At 42.3% G+C, this 20,808-nt stretch overlaps 1 protein-coding gene across 2 annotated transcripts in view; it reads right to left on the bottom strand.

Annotated features, from left to right (window-relative positions):
* The window catches only part of CUNH14orf132 (chromosome unknown C14orf132 homolog), a 40,109-nt gene extending 22,506 nt beyond the window's left edge, over positions 1–17,603 (bottom strand). Inside the window, exon 1 of one of the 2 annotated variants that reach the window (XM_041476391.1) lies at positions 17,493–17,603. In XM_041476391.1, the coding sequence (XP_041332325.1) occupies positions 17,493–17,519 (27 nt within the window). In that variant the 5' untranslated portion in view covers positions 17,520–17,603. Of the gene's footprint in view, positions 1–17,489 lie in introns of both variants that reach the window. The other variant, XM_041476390.1, reaches the window with a different exon arrangement.
* Between the last annotated feature and the right edge of the window lie 3,205 nt (positions 17,604–20,808).

The raw sequence follows: 20,808 nt of genomic DNA, 5'->3' as shown, positions 1-20,808 counted from the left end.
CATAAGAAAAGAAAACAAGAAGGAAAATTAACAATTCACCCAATTCTTGATGATCTGATGGAGAAAAAGAATAAATAAAATTTCTAGAAAGCATTAGAGCGCACAACTCAATATGAGGAAATATCATTGGGTCACACTGGCCTTTAGAATAAACCATTACCTTTCAGTAAAAAGTATAGCTCATATTGTATTGAGAAAACCCTTATCTATTACTTGGAACCAAGCCCTGGCTGCCAACTGATTGTGGCCTATGAAGGCTCCAAAAAAGATGGACTCTGAGCCACAATCTGTTCACATGCAGAGAAACATCAGCAAAAATAGCCAGTCAGGATTTGTGTCACAACAAGATCTGTGTTACAAATCTGATTATTTGCACAATGAAGGAGGAAGAAAAAGGAAAAGTGGAACTAATTTTCTTTATGGACTTTAATTTTCCCCCCTTTCATTCATATTTAAAGTTCCTTCTTGCCTTATCTTGTCTGCTTTGGTTGCAAACTCTTCAGGGCTTTCTGCACATTTGCAGTGTCCACCACAGGATCAGCTAATGAGTCTTTAAAACATTACTAGGGTTCATCTCACTTCCAATTTCAAAACTGCCTTAATCCTTAATGGACTAGTGATACTCTGATGTGAATTTTTAATCATTCTCATGTACAGCTTGTTTCACTAATCCTAATGAACCAATGGCTTCACAACACTGAACAAACTCAAAATACAGCAAGTAATTCTCCGGATGGAAGAATAAAAGTAAAGCCAAAGGCTGATTTTGAACACTTTTTACCAAGAGGCTAAAATACAGGGGCATGCTCATTCTTCTTTTCAGAAAACACAGTGGCTTTGGTCAAAGGCTTCTTGGCATTCTGGGGCTGAAAAGTGGACAGCTGACCCCTGCTGATCTCTTGTTATGACAGCAGAAAAGAAAAAAAATGCAGCATTGGCATCTGCCAACTGTACTTGGCCATCCACAGACAGATCAAGATGAACCAATACGAGATGACAGCCTTAAAATATGTATATGATCCATATTATTTTCATCTTAGGCCTTCATTTAAACCTGAAATTTAGATGATGACATGCTTCTTTCCTTTGCAGAAACACAGACATGAAAAGTTTGACATGGTAAGTTTGACATTAGATATTTTGCACGTGAAAAGTTTGACATTAGCAGAGTGAATTATAGGGATATTGATGTACTCTGATTTCTCAAAAGGTTACTGTGATCTTTTGTTGATTAAGAGTCATGATGTCACTAAAATGCTTCAGTTGCTATTAACAACATCTCCCAGTGACACATCAAACATTTTTACACAAAGTGCTGGATAACACAAGGAAAGGTTACTTCTCATGTCAAAGAATGAAGTCTGTGACCTTAATGATTTTGCTTTGCATTACAGTAGAAATGTAAATGCTTAATTTAAGCAACACTGATGCACTATTCTTCACAGTTCAGAAATCCAGCATTAAAAGGCACATGTAAGAAAGCTTTTTCCAGGTGATAGCCTTTACATCTGCTGGCCACCTTGTTCTTTCAAGTGAAAAAGATATGAAGGAAAAGAAACTACCAGGGAGACTAAATGTATTTTTAATAAAAAATGAACTGCTATTTTATATCACGATTTCAGATTATTATATCATGACACAAAATGATGAATGGTAGAATCATGATGAATCTGCCTCATTTTCCCATAAATATACTGAAAGTAAAAAGAAATTATTCTAAACCAGACAACTGCTAACTGGACCCAAACCACTCAGCCTATCTGACATAAAATACAGAGGTGCTGCCTTCAAGGTCATAGCCCCCCTCTTTCTAGACATCCTCATTCATACCCCACACATGAGCTTTTTCTACCCTCTCCAAAGACATGGAAGCAGCATAGAATGAAATTCTTGTCTTCAGGACTCATGCATTTCTTGAAATGATACAAGACAACCTCATCTTTTACACAGCCAACTACAAACTCCTTCTGGGTAACTCGAACTTGTTGCTCAAAGGACTTGGTTAAAAAGATGGAATGAGGGGGTGCAGGAAAGCTACAACCAATTATCATTTGATCATGGAAGGCCTGGAAAGGGGAAAATACATTTTCAGTCCACCTTGACATATGCTTATAAAGACATAATTTCAGTGACAGGGTGAAAAATCTAACCAGATTAACCTGAAATGGACTATGCAAATGGAGTCCTTGTAATGCAGTGATGCATGAAAACTGGATCTGAACGCGTGCTTTGGAAATCCAGATCTGAAAGCAGATGCATGTGTGATGGCACAAGAATGTTTTTATCTCAAAATGCTGCACTGAGGGAAGAGGAGGGGCATGCTGGCAGACAGCTGCAAACAGATGTGAACAAGCTGCCCTTTCCCACTCACAGGGTGCTCAGAAGGACTGCCCAACCAGCTAATGAAGAAGTAGGGGAACTCAGACTGCTTCAGAGAAAGGAAATTTGCACAAATAAGGATATCCACAAAGCAATGATTCCTTTCTGTCAGCTTCACTGCATTGCTGCTCAGGTGAGAGCATTAAAACTGAAGGGCTAACAGGATTTACCTGTTACCTTACACTGTAAGAAGCTTTCAGGATTGTTCTCTAGTTATCTCTGTTATTTAAACTAATTAATAAACTAATGACAATCTCTTTATTGATTGTCATTTTAATTGACCGTTCTTTTACTTGTTTCACTAAATCCCTGATATGAAAGACATTGAAGAAGGCTGGCCAAAATGAGATACACACAGGCTGCTGTTAGGCTCCTCTGTAACCCAGTTCATTGCTTGGCAGAAAAGGGCACTGCTACCTGGAATACAGTAGCTGGATGATAAACAGCCAGTGACTATGGAGCATTTCTTGGGAGGATCACTGTCAGACTGACACCTTCAGACATATATGGATTCATATATAGGAATAGAATTATGCTTGTTTTCTCCACAGATGTGGAGAAAAAGACAAAAATCCTTCAAAATGTTGTTCAGTGGGCTGAATATTCAAACACCTGTGATTTTAAATTAAATTTTTTACTCTATCTAGGTAGTAACAATTCTAGTTAAATATAAGGATCTCATAGGACCTGTGAAAATAAAGAAAAAAGTCTTGATGAAAACCCAAGAATAAAGGAATAGCAAAGATGGCAATGAGACAGAAGTCCAGCTGGAAGGTTACACATATCAGCAGTACAGCCATGGCCCAGTATTTTACCAACTTTAAAAAAAGGACAGTTTTCAGCAGGTATTGTGGAAAGAAACCATAAAGCAGCTTTGCTGTTTGTGTGAAACTTAATGCAAGGTTGATGACATAAAGGCAGCCCTGAAATATAAAAAGTGTTTAATGGATGAGATTATGGCAGCTGGAATTAGATGAGATTTTGAAGGGAAATACAGAAGAATGAATGAGATGGTTGACACCAGTGTTCATTTATTATATAAATGCTCCTCATTTGAGACAGATGAAGAAAAGGTCAAACATGACCTAACAAAACAATTGTTTGTTTTTTTGGTTAATAATTTCAAGTTTCCAAATCTTCCAATAGCACTTCCAGTTTGGTCTGCGTTCAGTGAAGTGCAGAGTGCACATCACTCACTTGTTATTTACTCAGCATATATTTTTCTTTCCACAGGTCTGTGCAAAGCCAATTGCCTTTTACTTATGGATTCTGAGCAGTTTGTGGGCACTGCATTCACGCTGCCTGCTCTGCTGCAGAAGCAGCTATCGCCAAAACACCCCTGATACTGCAAGACGTATTAGCAAGCGGATTTACATCTGCTTGTGACTCCGGTGTGGTTTTTTTCAGTTCTACTCTATGTGTCCCACATGTGACAGTTTTAACACAGTGTTTCCAGCATTGCTTTCTCTGGATCATGCCTGTATCATGCAGGCAAAGCCTGTGTTTATTCCCACCGATGATTTACGGCTGCTCTCAGCATGGAGCACTCAGTGCACAGAGTCATGGACCTGGGAGCAAATGTGTCACAAACACCCTTCTCCTGGATTCCCCTTTTGCTCTTCAGTGAAAGGCGCTTCTGCTCTGGCAGACAGGGGCATCCATGCTGGTGGGCAGTGGCAGATGGGCAGCAGAAGAGCAGTGCCAGCCCCCCACTCCTGCTTGCCCACGTGCCCCTCGGGATGCAGGGACCACCGCTCTGCCAAGGCTCACAAAGAGGGGCCACCTGCTCCTGCACGCTGGCAACCTGGCCAGGGCTCACCCTGTCCTTACGTGGCAATAGGGTCAGGTGGCATCCTGTCCCTGTGGGGCTTTCCTGGGCAGGGAGGAAGGTGAGGGCTGGCTCCCTCTGGTCAGCATCAGGTTTCTATGACGTGAATGCACATATGTCCTCACTGCTGCTTTGCTTCCTGCTTTTTAACAGCAACTGTTACCATCAGCCTCTCTCTTTGAGAATGCATCAGATTTTTCAAAAAATACATGTGGATGCTACCTAGTGGCTTCTAGAATAAATAGAATAAAGATAGAATAAATAGGAAATAGAATAATAGAAAATAGAATAAAGGAAAAAAATCCAGTTCTGGAGGATTCAGGTTTTTGCTGATGGTTCCCACAACATAAATCCAGTGCATCGTTTGGGCAGCACAGGCCACAGCTAAATGTGACCTACAAAAATAAATGTAGCCCAGACTGTATATGAAATAAATAGTCCTATAGCAAAAACAGTTCATATCACATTTGAAAGATGACTCGGAATTGTGCTGCTTGAAGCACTGGTTCCAGGAATTACAGGGATCACAAAAGCAAGTCTACTTTCTGATTAATTAGAAAAACAGAAGGAAAAAAAATTAAGTGTGAGGGGAAAAAAAAAGGCCAAATATGCTGACTGTTGACTGTTATGCTTTGGAACATCAGGTGCCTCCAGGGAAAGGCAGAGCTCTCCTAATGATGAAGCAGAGAGACCAACATCACTGACATACACATCCAGGTATGAGATCCTACAGAGAATATAAGTTACTGAATAAATAAATACACACTTAGTGGTTCTCAGAGGTAATTATTTTATACTAGGCAGAAAAGGAGAAGTACCATCACACAGAATCATGGTAAAGGAGGGTCAGATGGCAGCAGAGATACTCAAACTCTGCCACATGTTGCTGTGACTTAAGTGCAAGGCTGCAGTAGCCCGTTGAAGCAGGGTGGCAGCAAGAGAGATGAACAAAGAACAAAGGGTAAAATGTTTCATCAGCTCTGAAGTCACTCCCATGAAAGCACCATCCATGTCGAGCTTTTAAGCATACACAGCCACAGTTTCCCACACACTTCAAAAACAGAGGGATGGGTAAGTCCCAGCTAGGAACACTGACAGCAGCCAGCCTGATTACAAAGGCCCTCTGTAGCTGCCACTGTGCTGGGGTGTCTCTCCAAGAGACAGCTGCTGAGGGGCAATTACCAAAGATCAGACCATGTAACCAATCTGGTGCACTCAAGGGATGATGGCTCTCAACTCCAAGCCAAACATACAGATCCTGCCATGAGATGCTTTTTCTGTGTGGTCCCCTCCACAGCTTTGAGGAGGAGGAAAGCAGAGACAAAAGGAAAAACAGAGCACAACATCCATGTCCCTAAATGCTGTGTCTTCATGGGATATCATGGACTCACCTTCCTTCTGTTTATCTGCAATTGTTCCACTTCAGCCCCCAAAACAGATCACAGATTTTAATCCTATCAACTTTTTTATATATCTATTGTCAGCCACTGTTTGACTTGAATAAAGATTTACTGACTAAATACAACAAGTTTCACGCCCACATTTCTGGGGATGCAGTGATGGAAAATATGAACTTCTGCATTTGTTTCTTGGATATACAAGAGAAAATGTTTATATTTTCAAATTCTTTCCCCCTCCACATTTTCAAACAAAATAGGAAAGCAATCTCTAATTGTTATTTCTTTAAATGTTTGCTCAACTATGAATTTACATGGCCTTTCTTACAGTAAATATCACTTGCTTACATGTGAGAATTACTCATCACTGCTGAGCAGGTAATAAAATCAGGGAATACAATGGCAACAGCAGACAGGAATCAGCATGTTCCTGCATTTGGTGAGCCACATCCCTTCTTGATACAACTTCACTCAGAAGAGAAATGTGTGCTTTCACCAGGTAAGTATGTGGCCTTGACCTTAGCTCTTCTTTTAAGTTAACAGAAACAGAGTGAAATTCTCAGGTCAAGCAGTCGGTTGCAAACCACACAGAAAGTGCTCACAGAGCTATTTTACCTGTGCCTCAATATTTTTCAAGTGACTGATTTTAAAAATAAATTGCTAACAATGCAACTGCAGGAATATCATGTTTGTTTATTCTCACATCAGTGACTGAGAAACTGTAAATAGGTGTGACAGCTGCTGCATCTCCTCTGTTGTCACCACTCTGCTGCTCCTGTGAGACAGGCAGTGAACAGGATGACTACTAGGACTGACAGGAGCATAGTATGATCCTGAGGCAAAGAGTTGTACATGAGCTCTATTACTCCTAAACTGATGTCAGGGTTTCTGTCAAAATCAGCACGCAGAAAGATGCTGCTTATTTTGGGGAAGAGCACATCCTGTTCTGCTTGTTGGCCAAGCTTTACTGAAATGGTCCAGAGTCTGAAAGTCCCAGTTATCTAAACTTCTGTAAGATCACCTGCCAGATTCATTTTGAAGGAAATGACACCATAGTTTAAAAAAACCAAACAACAAAACAAAACAACATAAAAATCAGAGCTTGATAGTCATGAACCCAGTACCAAAAGACAGGGCTATAGGCTTCAAGCCGTAACTTCATTAACATCTGGAAGAACTCGAAGGATGCTCTGAGCATTACCTGCTGGGCCACCTGACTGCACATGTGGCATAAGAAGGATTTGCTGCTTTGTCTCTGCAGTCAATGGCCAGTTTAAGCTTCCACACTAAAGAGCACCAAACTGGGAATAAGTGCTCACTTGAGACCCTTATCTCCTCTGTGGCCTTGTGGGACAGTCCAGCCTTCCTCTCGGTATCCTTTAATTTCAGGTGAAACTTTGCACTCTTCATGAAAAGTTTTGATGTTTCTGAGAATGAAAATCACATTAGAGGTTGAACTCTCTAAGTTGTAGGTCACTGCTGGATGCAGCAGTTGGACAACCCTGAAATACACTGTGCAACAGACTCAGCTGTACTGTCTGTCTCTGGTTGCCACCTTATGTGTGCTTGCCCATGCTGGCTCAGCCTACGGTCCCTCACCTCCCTGGTCATGCCACATTCCTGTGGGACAGAGCAGAGGCACCACAGATCATCAGAGTGTTGGGATGCAAGGTCCCAGTCATGTCTCACACAAATTTACAGTATATGCCTGATGACTGCTTATATTGTAGTGCCCCTGAGATCTCCAGAGTAAGTGTGGAGCTGCATCCATACCCTAAATGTTACATATTTCTGTAAAAAAAGATATCATGGATGTGATGGAGTCCAGTTGAATTACCATCATAATCTATGGGCAATAAAAGGTATTAATGTTTTAATAATTAAAAAATCTAACACTAAAAAATTATTGAATCTGTTTGCATTAATGAACTTATATCCTTGATTAGGCAAGGCTAGCGTGTAAAGCTATGTGATTAGCTTTCTAACAGCAAAGATCAGGTGGCAAAACAAGACCAACTGTCATTACAGAAGAGACTCTCCTGTTTATTGTTCTCTAGAACTGAGTTTTAAGATTTTTAGTAACAATTGACTTTGCAATTTCCAAAGCCAACAGTTACAGAAAAATAATGAGCTGGCTCCTGGGAGCTGTCCAGCATTCTGTACACCAGTTCACATCAGACCATGTTGTGTCCTCAAGGAAGACAGCAGAGTTTAGCCAAACCCACCTTTGCTTCCTCTTCCCATTTCCCCTCACTTGTCAGCATGACCCATGGCATATGGTGGCACCTGAGGGCTTTAAGGCACAGCAAGGGATCATTACCATGGCAGCCCAGGCTGCAGCTTACATCAGCACATTGTCTTCTGCCTTCTCCATGCCCTCCCATTTCCAGACATGCACTGTGCAGAGCAGAGGTCAGGAGACAAATGTTTTAAAGGCAGCAAGGTTTATTTAGTCATCCAAATACCCATCTTTAAAGTGCTGTTAAGGGTATTATGTACACTAAAGTGATAAGCAAGATATGTACCATGAAAACCACCCATGCTGAAAACTACAGCTGTCTGGGTAAAGAAGGTTACCTGTGAAAGTGTAAAGGACAGTTGTAAGAGAAGTTAGGAGGTGCATGTCTCTTCTCACACTTGATAAGATTACAGGAGAAATGAGTTGCAAAACTACCTTGGAGAACAAGGGAGAGAGCAAGCACAGCAATTCAATTTCTTCTGCTTCTGTTTCACATCCTTGAGAAATGCCAGAGAACACACCAGGAGAATAAAACATCTGCCACCCTGACAACAAATTTCACTGCCTTGCTCATCTGCATGGTTTCACCACATGCTCAGTCCAATGTCTCAGAGACCAACACAGAATGAACCATTTCACAGCCTGGATCATACCACAGAATAACCATTTGGCATGCCTTTATGTTAATAACCACATATTTAATGAAGGTGACCTCTAGGTCTGTGAGGGGAAAGATATAATAGGCAAAGAAAGAAGAGTGTTTGTGAATGAATTTTCAGTATCTTTCTCACAAGTGACTGCTGGGCTCAGCATCTAGAGAAGAATTCAGAACTTTTCAGATTGAGATTGTAAACTACTCTGCTCTAGCTGAAGAACAACCAAAATATAAAACAGAGCAAAGGAGGTGACATTTCCATTCCTGATATTTAGATTCTACATCAAGTACCATCAATTTTGACTAACCTGCAGTCCAGTAAAGACATACTAAAGGCTCTGTCTTTAGTAAGTCAACTGGGAAAGTTTCTGCCCTGTTGCTTACAGTTTCAGTGATTGCAGCATTTTAGTTTGCTCTTCTGATGCATTTGGATCTCTTGTCCCTGAGCAAGAAAATTGTTTACTCTTTCAGCCCCATCTTCCAGAACTAAACTCAGATTTCTGCAGGACTTGGACTGGACCTGGTGCAACTACAGCATCTGAAATAATTTATAGAAGGTAAGGATTGAAGGTATGAGAGATGAAGAAAGAAGGTACCCAAAGAGGAGACCATACCTGAGTTCAAAGGAAGACATTCTACACAGGCAAACAAGAGAAAAGTTGTGAGGAAACCCCTGAGAAAGATCCATAAAATCTTATGTGGTGCATCAAGGAGGGTAAGGTAGAAAGACAAAAGGAGAAACCGAACATATTTCAAGTGGAGCTCACTTTTAAAGAAAATCTATTATAACATCTCAAAAAGCTTTGGCACTTATTGCAGACTATCAAGAAATTTAATTATATACTTCATTTAAGCAGAAGGGAAGTTCAGAGAATTACATACTTCAGGCATACACTTAAGTAGGGTCTAGATATTTAAAGGAGATCAGCTGCTCCATGTCCTTGGGTTCAGCTGATATCTCAAAAATCCTTTAAAACTTTAAATTTTAATATTTTTGTTTCTGCATCAATCCTATTGTTACTTTTTATCTCTGAACATAGACCTGAAAACCTCTACACATCAGCTGAAGAGACACAGCTATCTTTTTCCCTTCCATACAGCAACTCTGGTATTGATCTTTTTTATCAATCACACAACACAGCACACCATCCCACATTTTGCAAACGCTCTTCCAGCTGTTTTTTCCAGCTGGCAGGAAAAAAAAAACCAAAACAACACAGTGGAAGTTTGGTTTTGTTTTAGTTAAGCAGGCTCATTCCTAGAGTGTTCCACCTTTTGTAACATTTGAAAGGCTTACAAACAAAATTACAACAAACAGAACCAGCTTACTTCAGCATGTATCTGGTGGAAAAAATTGTTTATAACAATCACAGAGAGCCATCAGTTTTTCAAAAGATACCTTTAAAAAGCATCATCCCTTTGAGCAGAGGATGGGGTTAATAGTAATTCTGTATAGGATACTATACTCATCAAACCAAGATATCTGCTGAAACAACATACAGAGGACTACAACAGACCTCACTAGCTCAGGTAGAAAATGCAATTCATGACCAAAAACACTTCCAAAGAAACTGAAGTCCAGCAGAGAGACACAGCAAACTAAAAGAGCTGGTCACTGCTGAGTTTACTTTGCTATTTACTTTGAATTTTTGAGTTGCTGCTGTAATTTTCTGCTTTCCATATCACTGCACTCCATTTTAATGGTCTAATCTTTTATCAATGATTTAATTTGATGGTGTATGGCCACCAAAGGATCACACAGCTTTACTTAATCCTATATAACCCTTTGAATAATTCGGAGAATTTTGCTTTTGTTTGTTATGGGAGTGAAGTTAGGAAGATGGTGAAATTAGCTTCCTAATGGCCAGCATCCATTCTATTTTCAACAAAATTTAAACCAGGATCTCCACCCTTGTGTTTGCAGCTCATCAATGAATTGAGAAATTAATCCGAAATTAGCCAAAACCAAGATAACAACACCACCACCACCACCCCAATCTGTAACCAGTTAAGATTTTCCAGCCTATGGATTCTGAGGACCCAGTTGGGCTATTCAGCTGCTACCAAGAAACTCCATTCTCATTGAGTCTGCCAAGAGAATAATTGCTCAGTGTAGGACAGGGTTGGGCTCTTATTGTTCAAGAAAAAACAGGCAACTCAACAAGCAATTAGCATGAATGCAGTGCTGCTTCAGTCTTCCTTCCTCTTACCTGCCATCTCTAGCCATTCTTTGTACAACAGGACCCCAGCTACTACTGCAATCAGCTGTGTTGGGAAATGCTTTATGTCTGTAAAACATGTGAATGTCTATTTACTATTATATTACAACCCTCCTTTCCACACTCAACAAAGACAGAAATATGCGACATCTGCTCTGTTTGTGAATTTTTTAGCATGTAACTGCTGAAAACCATGTAAATTATTTCAAAAAAATATTAAATGTGTCACAGAATTAGTCTCACAGTTAAGGCGCACATGAAACACAAATAAATTATTTCCAGTTTCTTGTAACTCTTGTTGTGCAAAGGTGCACAAACACCTGTGCCACATGAGCTACGTCCTCCTTTCCCTTCTCCACCACCCCCCTCCTACCACATCCTCCTCTTCCAACACGTAAGAGCTCCTGTGAGAAATTCACCGTGCTATTAATTGATGAAAGCACAGTCACTCCCAAAACACTTAGTCTCAGGCTTCCCTGAATTAATAACATGACCAACAATAGGTTTTCTCTTGCCCTCCTAGGATATTTTCCTATGAATTGCAAAGCATTCTCTCTCCACCGGTGCCAGGCTTTAAGACACCTCATTTTAAGCAAGTGGACAGTCCTGCTGATGTTACTGGAACAATATACATGTGTTCCAAGTGCAGTAAATGCTTAAGTGTTTTGCTGGATTGGAATCACTGCTTTTAACATCTTTTGACAGCAATTACAAGCACAATCCTGGAACAACAGCCTCCTCCAAAGTGCAGTATCAACACTTTATAAAAACAGTACGCCCAAATCTCTAATGAATTTTCAAAAGCTTCGCTGGAACAGAAATTTCTACTATACAAGACTTGGAAATGTAGTCTGCAGTGTTACTGCAGTGATAAGAAAAGTGAAGGGATTCCTCTTGCTCCCCACACTAATAAAAATCTAATGTAATTGTGCCAAGCAGCCAGCAGAAAGAAAATGATTCTCACTTCAACTCTTGGCAACACCCTGGATGAGGGCACTGATTTCTGCACACAAAACAGGATTTCAGCAACATCTGGATCATACAGCTGGACACTGGCTGTGCTATACCACAGCAAGACATCAGGACTTAAGATTGAACCAAAGCATCTGGGAACTCCGTAGTTAAACTCAAATCTGCTGCTTTGATTCTATTTATTTTAAGTCAAGACATTCTGGAGGAATCAAAGAATGCCAGAGAAAATTACTTTAACTTTTGGAAGAAAGTGGAGCTCGTAGTGTAATGGTCAGTGCCCTATTATGCAGATAAGTGAGCACTGAACTGGTTATATAAAAGAATGACTACAAGCTCCTAGCTAACATTATTAATGTTTAATGATATAGATCAAAGAGGTTTTGTCTTAGGTCTTAAGATTATAATCAGGGCAGCTTTTGACAAGGAGTTGTTCATGCATCTTTTAATCCAACTCTCCACTGGTTTGGCAAAGAGCTTGCTTTTTGGTGATCCCACTTTTTACAGAAGAAAATAGTCCTAAGCAAATGTCCCAAACCAGTAATGTCAAAGCTTCCAAATGGCCACCATTTAGCACTGTCAAAGACAGACTCCCCAAGCGCAAGCATGACTGAAAGGTCTGTCTGTCTTTCTCTGGATCTTTCTTGGCAGTGGAGAATGGACACACAGACACATGCAGATCACGTTGAGCAAGAAGCCTGGATTCTGTTTTGAGCTGGTGGGAATAACCTACCCAAACCACAAATCTAAACTCTCTCTTTTTTAATACCTTCAGATTACCTTGCTGTAAGAAAGAGCACATAGCTAATAAAGGCTTTGAATCCCTCTTGATCCCTGAGAGGGAGAATAGATAAAGAAATAGTGGGAAAACAATTGCAGTTATTATCCTGCACTCTGGTTCCTCTGTGCTGATACAGCAGAGTACAGCAGATCCTAATTGCGCATCCTCTAACATCCAGAAATCTCATTAGAAAGGAATTAAAGGATACTGGACCTATGTCTGGGATTTCTGGAAATGCAGCAGCTCTGTTCAGGTGGCTGGGTGTCCAAGAATGCCAAGCACACCCTCTGTGCACACACCGGCCTTGCAGCACGCACATGGGCTGTCCATGTCAGATGGAAAATGTGAGCATAGAGTTGGTGAAGGGTCTGGAGCACAAGTCTGATAAGGAGTGGCTGAGAGAGCTGGGGATGTTGAGCCTCAAGAAAAAGGAGGCTCAGGGGAACCTCAGTGGTCTCTAAATCCACCTGGAAGAAGATGATAGCCAGGTGGAGGTTGGTCTCTTCCTCCAAGCAACAAGTGACATGGCAAATTTAAAACAGCCTCAGGTTAGGCCAGGAGAGGTTTAGATTGAATATTAGGAAACATTTCTTCATGCACAGTGTTGCTACGTGTTGGAACAGGCTACCCAGGGAAGTGGCTGAGTCACCACCCCTGGAGGTAGTTAATACATGTGTAGATGTGGCAGTTAAGGACATAGTTTGGTGGTGGACTTGGCAGTGCTACATTAATGGCTGAAATAGATCTTAAAAGTGTTTTCCAATCTTCAAGTGACATAATGACAATGATGTTATAATTCCACAAGTCAAAATGAAAGGATATTTAAAATCAAAGTTTGCAGAATCTGCTATTATAGCATTTTCTCATAAATAACTTGCATGACATTATTGACCCTAAATGAACTCAGTTCATCCAGTGTATTTCAGGGCTTTCCAGAAGTTATATAGCTCTTAATAATGTATGTTTCATGTGGAAACAGGGATTGTTATTCTGACATGGTAATAGGGAACTATAAGGTTTCTTCAAGATGCAAGAATGACCACCTCCCTGTTGTGGGGAAGGTGACCTGGATTACTGCCAATGCAATGAAAGGTTTCAAGTCACTTGAATGATCACTGACCAGACCTGAAATCCTAGAAGAGTAATAAAGAACAAAAGGCAATGAAATAGTCTTTATTTTACAATGGTTTTGCTTTCTGTATCAAACTTGCTCATTTGTTTCTCTAGCTCCTGAAGCATGGTATCACTTTTCATGTTTAAAACAAACCCCTATTACTCCAATTGAAATTAATAATTTTAAAAATACAACTTTTAATTATTAAACTATACACAAAGAATTCAACTTCTTGTACTTCAAATCCCCAGAACCTGTTTACAAAGAGGTTTTGAACATGGAGAATCATCAACTATATATGACTTATTAAAAAAAAAATCCACAGAAACAGCCATACTCCCAAGGCTCTTGCTACCTTTTCCCTGTTCTAAACATAAAAGAACAAAAGACCATTTATCTGACAATTAAATTTTTATTTTTACTGTAGGGAGTCATACCCAACCATAAAAACACTGCAAATTAAGGAAATCCAGTCTTCATTTTCAATATGAAATAGAAAATACAGGAAACACTTCAAGAAAATTAAATTGCAAACATAAATCTTGAAAACCATATCAGTAACATTATGACTGCAGGTGCTGCCCAGCTCATATCAATTTGGATCCTACTGAAGACCATGACATCATTTTTTATTTCTCTGTCTTCCCATTTTTTTCCCACTAAAAGCTTCTATTTTTTTTCAGGTTGAAGACATTTCAACCCTGCTTCCATTAACATTTTTTCCTCAGCTGGCTGTTAAATCAGTATTAATTTTAGTCTGTCAGAAGCAGGGAGGGGGGCAACTCACCCCTGGGCATCTGGCAGCAACCTCCTAACCCCTGACAAAAGCAGGGAGTGCTCTTAGCCTGCAGCACTGAGCACCTCCCCAAATCAGGCTTTTATGCTGCAAGCAAAAGTCTCTACCTATGAGAAGTGGCTATTTCTGAGGTTACCTAGACTACAAGAGCACTCTCAAATCACTGAACAACACACAGAAATGAGGCTGTCATACAGCTTAGCAGTGGCTGAACATCTTTGCCACAGCATCTGGAGATGTTCAGCATTACTTTAACTAAAACAGGGATCTAAAATGGAAACCTAGTGACTAGCTGCTAATATGAGTCCTGCTCATTAGCACAAGGGACCTTAAACCAAAGCCAATTAGAGCACCAGCAGAACAGAGGACACCCAAGCCTGCTCAATCAACTACTGAGTGGAGATGAACACACTGATGCAAAAGGGCTCATTTTAACAACAGATTTAACAGCTACAGTCAAAAGCTGTTCTTCGAGGCCCAGCTAATAAACACAAGACAGCTGAGGGGTTCAGGTGCTTGCTCAAGCTGCACTTAGGAGGAGGCCAGATTTTAACTGTTCATAACACACTGTAGAATCACTGAGGCTGCAAGTGGTGACCAAACTTACACTCTGCTTCTGTGTTTACATCAGAGGGGCTCTAACATACAGGTCATGTATGCCGTCTCACAAGACATCTAGCAAAGCCAACTTGGGTCCACAATGAGCAGTGCAAAGGTGTGAAGACACACAAAAGCAACTTACAGGAACATAAAAATAGTCTTCAGTATCCTGTAAAAATAAACTAACTTGAGAGGTAACCATTGCTTGTATGCCTTTAAGCATCTCAGTTTAGGTATTACCTACTTTTCTACAAAATATTAATGTGTCTGGTATTCATCAGGTAAAATGTAATACCTGCTGCAGGTGGATGATAATGAGAGTGATAGCAGCGTATCTTTAAAAATGATTATGAGCAGGAAGTACAAGCTGATAATTCTCTTGTGTTCTCATTTGTTTCTGAAGATACCTCACTGGACCACACCACGAGAGATGAAAAAGAAATTATTCAAACAAAAAAAGACAAAAAGATATAGCAGTGAAAAAGAAAGTTGAAGAAAAGCAATACCTAAATTAAAGGAGTCACTATGGTGGCAGGAATGGAAAGGGCTGACAGTTCAGAAAAGTACAAGAGACCTGTGATGGGGAGTAAGAGAGGTAAGTGCAGCCTCCGCTGTACACAGGGACCTAAGAACTGGATTCACTTCCTTCAGTAGAAAAAGAGCCCAGGAAATTCTCTCCTACAGCTCATCAAAGGTTAATTACACAAATACCCCCTGGAGGAATTCCACACATGCCCTGTGCTGTGCAGACCCAGTGAACCCTGTGGCCCCACTGGGAGAGATCTGACAGCCCTGACTGCTTCCCACCATCCTCACCACCCAAAGGGCTTTGTGGCATACAGCTCCAAGGTATTCCAGCCTTTCTTCCTGAGGTGTACTGCCTTGCCTTCACCTCACACTGAAACAAAAATTATCAATTGACACTTCTTGTGACAAAGGAAAACAACAAATTAACCCCAAAGGATCAGGGAGAAAAGCACTTTTCACTGTATACTGTTGCATTAATAACCTTACTAAGTGTAAGACACATTTGCACTGGGAACTGTTGAAAGAAGCAAAGCAACAGTGCTTTGTGACTCTTCGAACACACAGAATTGGCATAGAAGTTATGTAGAATATGGGACAACAAGAATAAGGGAGAGTATAAAAAGAGAATGGGCAGCACTAGTCCCAGCTTTGGCACACTCCACTCCATGGGTAAAACCTGCTGCTGTGCTGCACCTCTGCTTCTGTGCTGTGGGGGCTCAGTGCTTAGGGAACAAAAGATGGACACAGGGAGCTCACTGGTTGTGCTGAGAAGGACCATAGGAAAATGATCTGACACCTGCAAAATTTCTTTTGAATACTCCAGTTACCAGGAAGATCTCATATCAATAGAAATTATGCTTTCCTCCCCGCTGTGGTTTTCCTTAAAAGATTCTTAGAAATACATCCAAAGGGAAGAGATGCTTGGACAGCCAACTGCTACCTTCAGAAAGGCAGAGCCTGACACCCCCTCAGAAGTGGACTTTAGGAAGACAGCAAGACAAAACAGCCATTGCATTGATGAAACAGAACAACATCCCAGGGATCAGATTTGGCTTCCAACAAACACCTCCAGCTGAAGTCAGCACTCAGGCAGCAACAGTACAGAAAGGCTTTCCTGGCCCCTACTCCACCTCTGAATGATGGGTGATGTTTTTTGTCAAAATCACAAACTTGGATCCAAATTATTCTTGAAAAAGTCCAACTACACTTAGATACCCACATGAATAGAAGAATATACCCTGGAAAAGGTAATGGATGGTGAGTGTGGCTTTTTCTCAAGCACAGCACTTTCTCTCTGTTAAAAATCCAATTCACCTGGATTCACCATGATGATGTTTGGCTTTGGGTGGCTTATAGTCAGTACATACTTCTCAGTATATTAAGCATGAGTACATTGAACACCAACACCCACAATCATGCCTCAAGCTGGAATCAGAACTAAGCTGCAATTTAAAAAATTTGTCCACGCGAACAGAGGAGTATTTCTATACATGCCAAGCTGGATTCTGTATGTGCAGAAAACAACTTTAAAAACCACCAAATCACAGCTGCACATACAATCGCAGTACGGAATGGGGAAAAAGAACCGAAAATTCACATCTCCGATTTCCATGTACAGCTGGTCTCGGAGGATGGGGAGATGATTCCCCGCCTGGCCCAGCCCGAGGCCGCTGGCAGCGCCCCGGCGGCAGGGGGGGAGCGGCAGCGCCGCGCTGGGCCCGCTCCGGGCGCTAACAGGTGCTGCGCCCCGAGCTGCGCCGCCAACTTCTCCTTAGCAGCGCCAAGCCGCCTCATTTTTTCCCTTTTTATCCTCCTCCTCGCCCCTTCCCCAAGGTGCGGGACCACTCCGGTTTACACCCGCGCCGACGCAACTTTGGAGTAGAGGACCGGAGCGGAAAGCAAAGAAGGGGATGCGCGCCCCGCCGCCCCCGCCCGGGCTCCCGTCCCGTCCCGTCCCGTCCCGTCCCGTCCCACCGTCGCGCACCACCTGCGCGGCCATGAAGGAGAGGTCCATGGTGCTGCCGCTGGAGCTGCTGGCGGAGCTGGCGGAGGTGCTGAGGCTGCCGCTGCCGCTGCTGCTGCTGCCGGGGGCGGGCGGGGCGCGCTCCGCTCCGCCCGCCCGGGCACCTGTGGGGCGGCCCCGCCCCGGCACCGCTGCCCCTCACGGCGCCGCTTCCCCTCAGGGCCGGCAGCCCCTGCGGCGGGCGCGGTGACCCGGGACTGCCGCGGGGGGCCAGGCCGGGCCGGCAGGAACCCTTCGGCCCCCGGGGCTGTTTGCCTACGCGGAACGGCTCCGCGGCCCCGAGCCTGGGTGCGCGGGCACGGCCGGGGCGCCGCGGCGGCGGCGGAACCGCGGAGCCCTCGGGCTGGGTCCCGCCGGTCGGAGCCGGTGATGGGCGAGTGCTGCGGAGAGAAGCGATGGGTGGCTAAAGCAGCGGCTTGAACCAGATGCGGCTCGGCTCTCGCGGCGTGTGCGGATCCTCTGCATCACACGCCGCGCCTCTGGAGATGCACACCTGGCGGCCACACTGCTAATCCATCCAGCTAATGCTGCCCAGTGTGCCGAGCCATCAGCCCGGCTTTAAAATACTCGGTTCCTTCTCTCACCACGGCTGAAAAGAGATCCCGACGGCTCTTTGTTACACCTTTTCATGGCTGAGCTGTTGGAACTTTTATTTTCAGCTTCCCTCCTCCTCCTTGTTCCCAGAATTTACTGTTCAACAATACACAATAAACACATTTTGTCCCTTTTCTTATGCTTTTCCCTGTTCCTCACAGATACTGTTATCACTTTTAGCATGAGAAATTTAGTGTATTCCTTCACAGGCTGGTTCTGAAAAACCTTTGACACCAATACAAAAAGCAGGATAATTAAAATGTGCATCCTAATGCATTAAAAGCTGTTTGTGTGTGTGTGGGGGTTAACTCTTTACATGTTAGTTTCATCTCCTAGGCTCAAGTCTTTGACCATGTTTTTACTACTTCAGCCTATTGCCAGGGTCTGAACCAGGACTGATGAGAATACGAGAGTATACCACCATCAGAAGTACAAGGAAAATCAGCTTTGCACTGGGATTTTAAAGTCTGGAGGAAAAAACAGACAGTGCTTCACCATGTGTGCTGTGAGCTCTGTGCTGTTTTGCCTATTATTGCACTGCTGCAGCAGGAGGTGATGGAAAGAAAATCAGCTGTTTTAAATCAGTCCTTTACTTCAGTGACTATTAATGTGTCTGCCAAAAATGCTTTTATGTCAAGAGGCCCATTAAATAAACAAGTAAAATCCCAAAGAGGCAATGTAATTTTAAGATTTTTTAATTCAGTCGTGTAAATAATGGAATTGTCTCTTTGTAGAGTCTCTCAAAAGTTTTGAAAGGATATTGATGTGTGTGTCAGAAGCCATAAATTAACTTCAAAACAGTGTTAATTTTTCATCATCCAGATAAATTTTAAATGTGCTGGGTAAACATTTCCTCATAGCAAACGTGGCCTGGTCAGTCACAGCATCTGCAGCAACAGAGAATAATAAAATAGTTCATGAGAATAAAACCATAGTTAAAGTTTCAAAATCACAGTGACTTCTGCACTCATTTAATTCTATAGAGGATGAGAACTGTAGAGCAACAGAGCTGGAAAGAACCTCAGGAAATAATCTAGTCCATGCATCTGCATAAAATGCAACCGGTGACCCTCCAAACAGGGTGTTTCTCTTTACCCAATCTCTTCTTTAAAGCGTCTAATGAGGAATGCTCTATTCCCTACCAAGCAGTGCAGAGATTTATTCCACTGACCATTCTCTAAGGTTGTGTCAAACAGGGACATGAAGAAATTATTTTCTTTGGAAAAACAACTTGCCTTCTGAGAACTGCTCTTTGTCTTTTTCTTTTACCCATCTTATAGTATTTTGACCTTTCCCTCAAAGTGCTTAAGGAGGATTTCTAATGGTACCAAGATTTGCCAGTCAGGTTTCCAAATATTTTATTGTGATGTTCAGCAAGTTTAAGAAATTAACACTAATTCATTGTTCTTAAGCCTGACAAAGGAAAAAAAAATATCACTGTTCAGTTTTCACTTTTGATTTTCCTCTGGTTTACTGCCGTGTTTGTGAAATAGCATGGTTTGTACTGTTTAAGATGCAAATAATTTCTGAGGAACACCAAATTATTTGTGTTTCTAGAATCATAAACCATTAAGGTTCAAAAGACCTCTAAGAACATCAGCTCCAATTGTTAACCTGACATTGCCCTGTTCACCACTAAATCATGTCTCCTATTGCCACATCCAGATGCCTTTTGATTCCAGGGATGGTGATTTCACCAGTTCCCTGGGCAGACTGTTCCACTGCCTGACCACCCTTTCAGTGAAAAAAATTTTCCTAATATGCAATCAAAACCTCTGTATTGCAGCATGAGGCCATTTCCTCTTGTCTTGTTACTTGGGAGAAGAGACTGACCACCCTCAGCCCATTAAAACCTCCTTTCAGGCAGTTGTAGAGTACAATGAGGTCCTCCCTGAGCCTCCTTTTCTCCAGGAAAACAAGCCCAGCTCCCTCAGCTGCTCCTCATTAGGAGCTCCAGACCCTTCTCCAGCTCTGTGGCCCTTCTCCAGACTCACTCCACTGAATTTGAAGTGTGGCCTCACCAGTGCTGGGTACAGGGGGACAATCCCTGCCCTGGTCCTGCTGGCCACACTATTGCTGACACAGGCCAGGATGCCATTGGCCTTCTTGGCCACCTGGGCACTGCTGGCTCATGTTCAGCAGCTGTTGACCAGCACCCCAGGCCCTTTTCCACTGTGCAGTTTCGCAGACACTCTGTCCCCAGCCTAGCAGGAGGTTGTTTGTGGCCCAAGGGCAGGACCCAGCACTTGGTCGTACTGAACCTCATACAATTGGCCTCAGCCCATCAATCCAGCCTGCCCAGACCCATCTGAAGAATTTTACCATCCGCCAGTAGATCCCACCTGGCTTGGTGTCATCTGCAAACTGACTGAGGATGCCATCAACCCCTTCATCAGATCATCAATAAAGATTGTTAACAGGACTGGCCCCAACACTGAGCCCTGGGGAACATCACTGGTGACCAGCCACCAGCTGGATGTAACTCCATTTGCCCCCACTCTTCAAGCCTTTAACTATAATACGACAAAGTACAAAGCTTTGTTTCTTCATCTTCCCCCAAAATAGATTTTTGGCGGATATAAATTTGTGTGGATATAAATTTTGCATATAAATTGCTTTATCATAGCTCTGTAAGTTCTTCTGTAAAACAAATGTTTGGAATGTGCTTCTGTCTTTCAGTAATGAT

This window comes from Pyrgilauda ruficollis, unplaced genomic scaffold (assembly GCF_017590135.1).
Source record: "Pyrgilauda ruficollis isolate IOZ18807 unplaced genomic scaffold, ASM1759013v1 scaffold38, whole genome shotgun sequence".
Classification (NCBI taxonomy): Eukaryota; Metazoa; Chordata; class Aves; order Passeriformes; family Passeridae; genus Pyrgilauda; species Pyrgilauda ruficollis.
Note: the sequence above shows the minus strand (reverse complement) of the source record. Positions and strands in the feature narration are given on the sequence as shown.